The sequence below is a fragment of the Chanodichthys erythropterus genome, chromosome 10 (assembly GCF_024489055.1).
Source record: "Chanodichthys erythropterus isolate Z2021 chromosome 10, ASM2448905v1, whole genome shotgun sequence".
Lineage (NCBI taxonomy): Eukaryota > Metazoa > Chordata > Actinopteri > Cypriniformes > Xenocyprididae > Chanodichthys > Chanodichthys erythropterus.
In genome coordinates this window covers 17,695,001-17,707,722 of record NC_090230.1, presented here as the reverse complement: position 1 = coordinate 17,707,722, position 12,722 = coordinate 17,695,001, and the positions used below count along the sequence as shown (strand labels likewise).

Below are 12,722 nucleotides of genomic sequence, written 5' to 3'. Positions count from 1 at the left end.
GATGCGAATTCGCAGGTCAGAGTTCACCAAACTTTGGAACGCAGCGAAATGCGAAATTTTTCGCACAAACTTGCGTTTCCGGTCTGACGCATTCGCATGCGTTTGAATGGAAGTCAATGGAACGAAAAGTGCAGTGTGACCGCCCCTTTAAAGGGAATGGGAGATGACACTCTGATTGGTTTATTGAACGTTACGCCCATTACTCATTAAGAGGGACAACCCATTTCAAAAATGCGCACGGACCGTTTTTCCGTCGTTAAAATAGCAAAAGTGGATTTGGACACGCCCTGAGTGCACCTGCGCCGTGCGCTTTACACTTTGCAGTTAGATCGTTAAAATAGGGCCCAAGGTGTTAGATCCAGTCACTGTTCTCCACCGGAGCAGCTCCAGTCAGTTTTGTGTTTCTTTTCCAAATTCAAATGCCGTGTCCAATTGATGCCGAAAAAAAAAAATCAAATTTGACTTCAAATAACAGGTCAAAAAAGCAAATCAAATTGATATTTTTTCGACCACCAAAATAACGACACAAAAGCAATGCAATGAAAGAAAAATACAAAGTTCTGTCATGAAACATTTAAATGGGCAGGCTAATAGGTCCTTAACTCAACTGCTCGTAATCACATCATTATATCTATAGGACACAGATGATTGGTTCCGGCTGTATTAGTAGCCAATGAACTGTGTGCTCAGTCTTCAAATACATGAGTAGCATTTGCCTTAGCAGTGCAGCACGCTTCAGAAACCCTCCACCTTCCCCAGCTCCACCTGTATAGATCTGCTACGGGTAATTCCAGTAGAAATTTGTCAACTGGTAGAGATTTTGGGCTACAGTCTCCATTGCGGTTACGCTCACGTGACATGTTGATTTCGTGGATCCCAGGTGAAAAAAAGTACATATATAATAATGTGCTTAAAGTGCTCTATTTTCGCGCACTAATTTTGTACTTAATATACAAAAAATTCTTCTTTAGTACTAAGTGTACATCTAAGTGTACTCAACTGTGCTATTTTGAGACACCATGAAATATGAACTAAAATGTGCTTTTAATATACTATCTCTGTATTTAAAAAATATATTTAGTTACCACCTGTAGTAGCCTATACTATGGGTTCAAATGTACTATAAGTACACAAAATCTATTAATGTAAAGCATTTTTATAAAAAAAAAAATCGTTGGACATTTAAAAAAAGATTTTTTTTTTTTTTACAACTTTGATTTATCTCTAAACTTTTGGTCTGATGTTAGTTCTTTTCTATTTGCCCCTTGAGATGTTAATTATAAATGATCTCTAAATGATGTTATACTGTATGTTCTTACACACACCAAAGCAAAATGTTTGGTATGTTGAGCAGGTAAACCACTGCGCTAGAAAATGAGGTGTTTAGCGACATTGTTAGTGCACTAGAACATTGCAGTGATAATCTCATTAATTTCAGAATGAAAAAATTTATAGCAAATTGATTTGTAGAAGAATCAGTGAATAGTTCATTATTCCCATAGTCGAAAACTGTTTATTTCCATGTTCAAATAAATTACCAACACATACTTTATACAACAAATGACTGCAGGAGTCCTATAATTGTCCTCTTTGTCAATAGAAAAAGGTGCTGAATTGATGTGCAAAAGTGATGCATATAAATATATGCATTAGGAAAATAACAATCCAAAATAAAAGCATTCCTAAAATGCATGAAACCGTTTGAACAACACTGAGGAGGATGACTTCCACAAAACATTTATCCTCAGTATTTACGGGCCATTGATTTATTTACATTTATTTAAATGAAGAGATGAATATTCATGCTGCATAAACAGTGTTGGTTTGAAGTCCATATAGTGCAATGTGCTATACAATGCTTTTATGCCTTGATTAGCATTTAGTCCTATACAAAAGCTCATATTTACAAGACATTCAGTTGAATAAGTGTAACTACAGAGAACATCATAAAGGCACAATTCAGCTCAGGACTGTTTCATTCACTCGAAATAGCAAAATACAGAAGCAATGCTACGTGTGGCATTTTTTTTTTTGTGTTTGAAAGTGAAAAAGCATCTTAGTTTTTTTAATTGCAGTACATTTGACAATAAAGCTGTTTCTTCCAGTAGACATGCAATTCCAAATGTAGACATGGCTAGAGCTGAGAACGAACAGTCGTTTTTTTTTCCCCAAGTGAGTATACTGGAGGACGTTACATAGAAATACAATCAAACACACACTGACATACTTTGACCTTTTAACGGTCCTTCGGGTGCAGGAGGATCAGTGTTTCTGTGCTCTTCCACGTGGCGGGTGTCAGCACACGACTGTGGATCAAGGCTGATACGCCCACAGTGTGACAGTCTTATCAGCTGAAGAAGACAAGAAGGAAAGGTCTCTGGTGTGCCATCGGCACTGGATCACTTTATCGCCATGTTCAGCGACCACAGTCACCGGCAGGCTTTTGGTGAGATCGCCTAGAGAAACGCAGGGAAAAATTCATTTCATAAAATGGCAATTTTACTTCCATAATGTGACATAAAAAAGTACAGTGGGATTTAATACTATTATTATTGTTAATAAAAGCATATTTCAATTAAAAAAAACATATATATATATAATATATTCTGATTGGTTCACGATAAAACATTGCTATGACCACCTCACCCAACTGTTCTGTGTAGTTTGTGGTTGGTAACCCCCCCAATATTCAAATGCTCCGGTTACAACCCCCCAATATTTCAACATGAAAATCACAGTAGATCAAATGAAAAATATGTAGAATTCATTTATTTTGTAACAATAATTTTGTTTCTATTCAAATATGAGTTTGTCATAATAAATTAGACAAAAAAAATACTCCCCCTCCATTGAACCGATTGGTAACGCCCAACCAATGCGCGTCACTTTCAAACATTAGAGCGCCACTCGCATTGTTTTGGTGAATGGAGAGCACGGGTAGCACCAAAAATGAAGAGAACCACTGCCCAGCCGACTATATTAAACTTCTGTTCAAAGAGGGACGTTAAAAAGAATAAAGCATGTACTGAGAAGGAGGTATGAGAATATTGTAATAGCTAAGTACACTCCACAATATTTTAGCTAGCTAATCCATTGCAATTTAGCCATAACTATCAGTGTAACTGTAACCAGTATCCAAAATAGTCGCCTGTTTTGTTAGTTCATTTTTCAATAGTGTCTGTATTTATCAATGACAAAAGTATTCACATCTGTGTTTGTTTTCTTCCTAAATTAATCTGACTTTTAAACGAATTGGCTGAATGGACGATTTATGTGACTAACTCAATAAAAAAGCGAATTGCTGCCGCCTACTGGCGCTTTCAATATTTGACATAATTTCTTTCTTTTTAGAACCACAGTTATGTTAGAATTTTATGAATGGTTATACATACATTTCATAAAGTTATGAAGTATAGATAGATAGATAGAGAAGAAATAAATTATCCAATAACGCTACACATAAAACAGATTATTATTATTTTTTAATTAAAAAATAACAGGCAGCATACCAGCGTTCAACCCCCCCAATGTTGAAACCAAATCTACGCCCTTGCCCTTAGTGACCACTCTTAGCAACGTAAACTGTTCTCAGTTGATATTGTTCATTGAAGCTTAGTTACTGTATTATGTAGAGATATCGAGTGAGCGAGTTTACTATCTGCATGTTCATAATAAAAAAATCTTTTCTGTCCCATTTATTATCTTGTCCTTTTAACAGTTAAGGGGTTTTCCGTGACTGACAGCACTAGTGAAAGCATTTGTCAGTTGCATCTTGTTCTGTGTTCATAACAATTCAGTCTTTTCAATGTAAAAGTCATACTGACTGACACACTCAAAGACAGTCTTTGCCGCCATCTAATGGCGTAATAATGTAACTTCTGTTGCTGTTCACGGTCAGGGACTATTTTTTCCAGTGGAAGGAAGCTTTTAGTGAAAGTTTACTTCATGAAAGTTGCATTGATACATATTTTTGCATTAATATTTGTATTGTGTGGTAACCGTTTTATAAAAGCAATAAGCAATAAACTCAAGGTTAGTGCTGTATAAGTCACGTGACTTATTCACGATACAGTGAATAAGTGAATAAGCCTCTCGTACCTTATTTCTTATATATATATATATATTTGTTTTTTAAATATTGTAATTAATAACTATTATTAAAAAAACATTTAAAAAAAAAATCTGAAATGGCATTCACAAGCCAAGTGTTGTTTCTCTTATGTGACAAAGGAACAGTGGGATTTTAATAGTAATAATACAATTAAAAATAATAACATTAACATTTAAAACCCAGTAATCGAACAATAAAATAAAAATATATTTTATCATTATTACTACTAAATTCAAAGCTAATTCAGTAAAAAATAACAGACATTATTAATTGAACCGTTTTTGAACTTTAAGGATAATATATAGTAATTAATAATAATAATAATAAAAATTAATGAATTGAAAAAAAAGATGAAATTTCCAAGCTATATTACTTCTGCAATGTGGCAAAAACGGTGGAATTTAATTTTAGTAATAATAATTAACAATATTAAAATTCAAAAACTATTCATTAAACAACTATAATAATAATAGCATTAACAACAACAACAACACATTATATTATTATTATTCATATTACTACTACTAATAAACATTATAAAATTCAAAGCTAATTCATTTAAAACTGACATTATTGACTATTGATTTAAATTTTAATACAGCAAATAATAATAATAATAATACAAATCAATTCACTAGAAAAAAAATTGCATTCACAAGCCATATTACTTCGGCAATGTGACATTTACTGTACTTTGAAGTGAAAATATTAATTTGAGGAGAATTGATTAGATCAAGAAGTGACAGGTGGTTGGAGAGAGTGTTGAACAATAAGAAATAATGCTGATTTGTTGATATTGACATTGCTTTTAGTATGACCTACCTTGAAGATCAGTGATCATGACTTTGTTGTCGTAGGAGCCGGTGAGCAGATAGTGTGCACCAGGAGAGAAGCGCACAGAGCGAACGTCGCTGTTGTGCGGCCGATACGCCTGGACGCTGCGACCACCTCTGATGTCATAGAGCATGCAGCGACAGTCCTCCAATCCGGTGGCCATGAGCCGCCCACTGGGATCCACTGCCACTGAGGCCACAGCACTTCCTGTCACATGACACAGTAACAGTCTGTTATTATAGTTACTTATTATTGTTACTCTCATATGATAATTTAAAGGAAACACACACCCGTTCCATGAACAGCCGTCCCAACCACCTTCACACAGCTGGGCACACGCAGGTCCCAAAACCTCACCGTCTTATCCTGAGAGCCGGAGGCAATCATCCACCCGCCCCACGTGTACAGAGACAGAATGTGCCCTGCGCATTGTACAACACAATATACCATCCTGTTATGGGCACTGAGGGCGTAAATGAAGAGGACGGTTAGCGTGTGAGAGCACCTGTGTGTCCGCTGAGTGCGTGCAGGCCCTGTCCTCTCTGGCAGTCAGTGGTGTAGATGTTACAGTCTCCAGCCCCGGCGCTGATGAGGATGGCACCTCCGCTCTCCGGACCCTCCATAAACGCCAGGTCTCTGATGGTGCCGTCATGCATGCTGAACTCTAGATCTGGCCCTGAAGTCCAAATGCACACATTTTACCCTTTTAATATATGTACATATATTATATATATATATATATATATATATATATATATATATATATATATATAAATAAATATAAATGTACTTTTTGTTAAAATATAATATAAAAAATAATAATATCTTGTGAATAATACACATTTATATATAAATGTTTATATTTTAAATATTCATATACATGTTATAGATTTAATATATTTCTTTTTTATATATATTATTATACATTTATGTATTATTGTACATTGGTTGTGGTTGTGAATAAGTGCAATAAATAAAAATATATAAAAGGTAAGTATGAGATAAGATATTCAAAAATATATTAAAATAAGAAATTCGCAATCTACGATATAAAGTCACAGACTTTCTAAATTAATATATATATTTATATATATATATTTTTTAAATTAATATATATCAAAATTAAAGTTTGAGGTTAGTAATTTTTTGTAAGAAATTAATATAATATTTATTCAGCAAGGACGTGTTAAACTGATTAAAAGTGACAATAAAGACATTTATAATTTGTATAATTTATTTCAAATAAATGCAGTTCTTTTGAATTTTCTATTCATCAAAATGTGTGATATAATAAAATGTAATATTTCTTCTTGAGCATCAAATCATTAAAATGATTTCTGAAGGATCATGTGACACTGAAGACTGAAGTAATGATGCTGAAAGTTCAGCATTGCATCACAGGAATAAATTACATTTTAAAATATATTCAAATATAATAGTTATTTTAAATTGTAAAAATATTATTTCACAATATGGCAGTTTTTACTGTTTTTTTATCAAATAAATGCAACCTTGGTGAACATAAGAGACTTTCAAAAACTTAAAAAAAAAAAAAAAAATTAACAAATCTTAACAACCCCAAACTTTTCAAAAGGCAAAAAATATATATATTTCAGCATATTTCATGTGCACTTATTTTTGGGCAAGTAACTGTGAAATGAAGAATAATGTACAGCCAATTACTACAATTACTTTCAGTGCACTTTATGATTTAGAAGAAAATACTGTGTTTTTACACTAAAAAAAGATGTATTTGATCTGACATTAGGCACATTACCTGTGGCGTTGCAGGTTTCTGCGTTGAAAGGAAGAACTTTGACATACTTGTCATTGGAGCCCGTGGCAAGAAGCTGCCCGCAGGGACTCCAGGCCACACAGTAAATAGAGCCTTTATGGTGCTTAATACGTCTGAAGCAGATGTCAGGCTGCTTTACTGGAGCCTCAGAGCTATACAGGAACAACAGACAGAGGGCGTTACAACTCATCAGGCCTGTCTTGATAATAAAAGTGTGTAGGGCTGTGTGATATATTCAAATAATAATCAATATCATGATATGGCTTAGTCAGTGCTAAGTGACTTAGTCAAATTGTGCATGCTGTGATTTAATTAAGCTAGTATATGTGCTACTGGGTTCAGAGTGAAGTGTAGCATTTAAAAATGAAGAAATTAAAGGGATTGTTCACCCAAAAATAAATTCTGTCATCATTCACTCAAATTGTTTCAAACCTGTATAAATGTCTTTGTTCTGCTGAACACAAAGAAGGATATTTGGAAGAATGTAACCAAGCAGATATTTTTTTCCCCTACTATGGTAGTCAATGGGGGACGAGATCTCGGTTAAAATCACTCCCATCATTCTTTCCTTATAGAGCTATTTAAGCCATCTAGTGAAACTTCCTGAATTTTTCATATCGCAATATATAGTCGCAGATGTATGTCAGGTTTTTTGTAATATCGTGCAGCCCTAAAAGCAAGTACTGAGAGCATACCTGGTTTTGAGGGACTGTGGGTAAGTGCAGACACGCAGAGTTTTGGAGTTGGAGCCGATTGCGTAGAGAGTCCCAGACGGGTGGAAGGCGACGGCGCGCACAGCCTGCGTGTCCTCCAGCGTCTCTACTGCAATGAATGGGGATTTGGGCTTCTCATCCTGAAACACACTGTCATAAAATACCAGCATTAATACAAGCTCACAAAGCAGAGCTATTTCAGCTTGGTAGGGTGGAAAGCTTTGAGAAACCTTTGGTTGACCAGCACTGGGGACTCGTCCAGAGACGGCACCCCCCGGCCTCCTCCTTTCTGAGGGGTGCTGCTGATCACCGCCGTCTTGTTCCGGCCGGAGCCGCTCTCTGGGGTCTGTTTACCGGCTCCGCTCGCTGCCGTACCGTTACACTGTTGAGCCAAAGCCTGCACGTCTTCTCCCAGATCTTCCATTCCCACATTCAGTTCCTCCAGTTTCTGAATGGACCTACACAAATGATCAACACAACGATGGCTGATGGTGATATCAAGAGAGCAGGGTGGAGATGCCTGATATGATATAATGATGATATTTATACAATTTAATGACAGCAAAGCAGTTGTGAAAATTTTTAGTAAATAAATTTTTTTTTTCACAATTTTTTTGAAAATAAATTGGAAAAAGTTAATAATAATTATTTATAAAATATAATTTCATAAAAATCTCAAAGATATAAATATACACATTTTTGAAATGATGATTAAGTTTAATTATTAAATTATATGTAATTAATAATGACAAAATATGCATAATATAATTTAATGAAAGAAAAAAGATGTTCAACAAAATCTGAAAAGCAAATAAATAAAAAATATATTATGAATTGCTGATAATCTCAAAAAGGACAATATATATATATATATATATATATATATATATATATATATATATATATATATATATATATATATATATATATATATATATATATATGTGTGTAAACATATATTTTAACTATTCAATTATATTTGATAAATAATTTAATTAATAATGACAAAATATACATGCAATTTAATGACAGTAAATAAGATGCTCACAAAAAGGCTGAAAAGCCATGAATGAAAAAAAAAAAATAAATAAAAGGTATAAATGTAATATTATAAATTACTGATAATCCCAAAATTGGATTTATCAGTTCATCACTAGGAACGCATGACAAATAATTAATAGTATTATATAATATTACAAAGCACATGCTATTTTTGTTATGCCAGCCTGAAATGAATGACACATCAATAAATCAAGGGAAACAAATGAGAGTCTGTGGAATGTTCCAGATCAAGAGGCTCTTAATCACAATCTCATCATCTTGACAAACAGAAGGTCAATAACACTGCGGTTCCAACACAACTGAGTGCCTACGCGGTACATTAGAGGTACACTGAGCACCTGGATCTGACCTGTTCAGGAACTTCTGTGTGAGATTGTGCTGTGCTGTGTCTGTGGGCTGGTCTGGAGGATGAACTCCACCTTCCAGCAGCATCTGATGGTACAGCTGCCTCTGCTGCTGCTTCTGCTCAAGATGCTGCTGCACTCGCAGCCGCTGACGCTGGAACTCCTGCAGCTGCTCCTACAATCAGGGAGAAAAACAGGGCTAGTTCACCAAAACCCCAATTCTAGAATCATTTACTCACCTTTTTGTACATAAAAGCTCAGATTAAATCTGTTCATCATATAAAGCCATCGTGTCTATTTAGAATACACGGATTAAACTGCTTAATTCATATGAATTTATTTTATGATCTCCCTTTATGAACGTTTTGAAGCATCAGCGAAATATCTTCATTTGTGTTTTGAAGATGGAACGACACTAGAGTGAGTAAATGATGACAGAATTTTCATTTTTGGGTGAACTATCCCTTTAAGGTCCTGGGCATGTACTGTAATAAAGTGTTGCTGTTTAGATTACCTCTGATGTTTCACCTGAACCCACGGCTCCTCCATCCCTGCCAGGAGTCAGTGGAGGACGCAGTGAGTTTGTTTCTCCAGAGCCGTTGATCCTCTCGGCCTGTGCTTGTTTTCTGGAGGAACAGGACAACGCCAGTCAATATCTATGTATGCGCAGATTGTAAATTCAGGCTGATATTAATTGATAATTCATTTTGTGTTATTTTCACTTATGTACTGTTCTCTCGAAAACACATTAAAAATAAAACACTAAAAACTAAAATAAATCATTAAAGAGCGAATTTAGTGAATTTAAGCATCACATCATTATAATGTACAGTATGAAAAATGGATATTCATTGACAGATTTCTTTACATTAATAATAATGTGTTGTTGTTGTTAGTATTTTAAAAGATGATCTTTAGATGATGGCAAAGGTAATCTAAATGTAAACAGAGGAAATAAGCATGAACAAATAAATATAAATATAACAATACAATAAATATATACAATATAAAGTTTTGAGTCTGTAATATTTTATTGATTTTTAAATAAGTCTCTTATGTTTATTAAAACTTTTTTTAAATAAAAAAATACAGTAAAAACTGTAATATTGTTCAGTATTATTAAAAATTTTAATTTGTTCGAAATGTTTTCAATTTGAATATATTTTAAAATGTAATTTATTCCTGTGCTATATATATATATATATATATATATATATATATATATATATATATATATATATATATATATATATATATATATATATATATACTATTAACTATTCCAATAACTATTTTTTAACCATTTTTAATGCCAAAATATACATAATGCAATTTATTGACAGCAAATAAGATGCTCACAAAAATGTTGAAAAGCCATGAAAAAAAAAAAAAAGGTATAAATGCTATATATATTATATATATATATATATATATATATTATATTATATATATATATATATATATAAAAAACATTATTCCAGTCTTCAGTGTCACATGATTCTTCAGAAATCATTCTTTTATGATTATTATGACAAGAAACATTTCTAATTATTATCAATATTGATAAGCTTAATATTTTTGTGCAAACTGTAATACTTTTTTCAGGATTCTATGATGAACAGCAAGTTATTATTTGAAACAGAAATCTTTCATCTTGACTGTCACTTTTGATCAATTTAATGGATCCTTGATTAATTAAAAAAAAGTATTAATTGTCTTAGGAAAAAATCTTTCTGACACCAAACTTTTGATCAGTAGTGTAGATTAATTACAAAATCAATATTAATATCTCTATCTTTTAACACTGTGCCACTTCTTATGTAGTATACAACAAATTTCTCTGAAGTACATTGACTGCCATAGACGTTTGTTTTGGACTTAACTACTAGAGCTTCCCGGGTCTATTTCTGTGGGTCTAACTGGATTAGAAGTGTGAAGCTTGACTACCATATGTTGAACTTCACTCACAGTAACACCTGCCTACAGTAATCACGCTGCATCCAGGACATGAATGTCAAACTAGATTTTACTAATTCATACTTCTGTTTATGTCCATACAATGAAAGTCAATGGGGTCCAATGTAGTCTAACATTGGACCCCATTGACTTTCATTGTATAGACAAAATAACAACACGAGTATCAGAAGAATCATTTTTGCATGAACCCTTTCAGTAAGGACACAAGCCCACCTGTCAGGCGATCCACTGAAGACGTTGCTTCCATTTCCCCCAGAAGGATATCCAAAGTTAGCGAAAGACTGTGACATGGCTGCTGCTTTTCCATCGCCTTCAGTGCTTTTCTTTTCCCTTCCCACCAAACCGTGCGACAGACCGTCCAGGACAGGATTGAGAGACCGTGACATGTAAGTATCCGCCGACTGGGGCCGGTGTAATGGCGATGCCGGGCAGGGCGAGAGTTTGGTGAGCAGAGGTGTGAGAAGGTCAGCATGACCCGTCCGGGCCGGTTTGACGAGCCGGTCCACGTGGATGCTGAGAGTCTTCTGCTCAAACGCACAAGCGAAAACCGACGGCGAGAGGTTTTGCAGCCAGGAAAGCAAGCTCAAGTCCAGTTCCTCGCAACCGTTCCCGCACAGAACGTCGACAGCTAGGAGAACCTCCTCCTCGCTGATCTCTTCTCCAGTCGCTTTGCTCTGGCAGAATTCAACGCAACATTCGTACAGTATTCCCTTGATGAGGAGCTGGAACAGACGGTCTCCGCTGGCCTTGAATCCGGCTTCGCTCAGTTTGCGGTCCGCAGGGATGAATTCGGCCACCATGGAGCAGGCTTCCTCGAAGCAGTGGACACGGGCCGTACTGGGGTTCCAGTCCTTGAATTCGGCATGGTTGGTGAGGCGCGGGAGCGTGAGGAGCAGACAGAGTTTGCTGTAGTCTTCTTTGGTCGGGCAGAACTCTTCCAGGGAATGAAGGGACTTCACCGCTTCCTGCATGGTCAGCTCCAGCTGGAGGTGGGAAAGAGAGAGGTCATCATGGGATATTATATATATATAAGAATTATAAATAAATATAATATTATTATTATTTGTACAGTGAAATTGTCTTGAATATATATATATATATATATTTAAGACAATTTCACTGTACAAATAATGATAATATTAAACAAATAATGCTTGTCTATCATGCAAAATTTGAAGAATTTTAATTGTTCACTTATTATTTATTTATTTATTCATCAGTATTAGACTATTTTATGGTACTAATAATAATAATAATAATAATAATAATCAATTAAAATTCGGCCATTTTGCATAAAAGACAAGCTTTATTTATTTATTTTAAAGGCTATTTTCATGGTACCAATAATAATAATAATAATAATAATAATAATAATAATAATAATAATGCAATATTCAATACTAATAAATAGGCCTAAATGAAATAAATTAAATATAATGCTCGTCTTATATACAAAATGAAAGTTTAATAGTATATTAATTAATAATATTGTTAATCATAGTACAAAAAATAACAATAATAATATACTTTTAAACTTCTATTGATAATTTTGTATAAAAGATTAGCATTGTTTATTTACAAGCATTATTTATTTATTTTAAAGGCTATTTTCATGGTGCCAGTAATAATAATAATAATAATAATAATAATGCAATATTCAATACTAATAAATAAATGAAATAAATTAAATGTAATGCTTGTCTTTTATGCAAACTGGAAGTTTAATAGTATATTATTATTATTCATGTAACAAAAATAACAGTAATATACAATTAAACTTTTATTGATCATTTTTTATAAAAGATTAGCATTGTTTATTTATTTATCAGTATTAAAGGCTATTTTCATGGGACAAATTATCATTATTACTGATAAATAAACAAACA

General features: G+C 33.8%; 1 protein-coding gene across 1 annotated transcript in view; it reads right to left on the bottom strand.

Moving 5' to 3' along the window:
* Window positions 1-1,499: 1,499 nt before the first annotated feature.
* Window positions 1,500-12,722, bottom strand: part of wdr47b (WD repeat domain 47b) — a 14,697-nt gene continuing 3,474 nt past the window's right edge. Inside the window, exons 5-14 of the mRNA XM_067398728.1 lie at window positions 11,050-11,819; window positions 9,374-9,485; window positions 8,865-9,034; window positions 7,684-7,911; window positions 7,436-7,603; window positions 6,723-6,892; window positions 5,451-5,621; window positions 5,236-5,367; window positions 4,934-5,152; window positions 1,500-2,456 (exon numbers count right to left, since the gene is read on the bottom strand). Coding sequence (XP_067254829.1) covers window positions 2,314-2,456; window positions 4,934-5,152; window positions 5,236-5,367; window positions 5,451-5,621; window positions 6,723-6,892; window positions 7,436-7,603; window positions 7,684-7,911; window positions 8,865-9,034; window positions 9,374-9,485; window positions 11,050-11,819 — 2,283 coding nt within the window. The 3' untranslated portion in view covers window positions 1,500-2,313. The remainder of the gene's footprint in view (window positions 2,457-4,933; window positions 5,153-5,235; window positions 5,368-5,450; window positions 5,622-6,722; window positions 6,893-7,435; window positions 7,604-7,683; window positions 7,912-8,864; window positions 9,035-9,373; window positions 9,486-11,049; window positions 11,820-12,722) is intronic.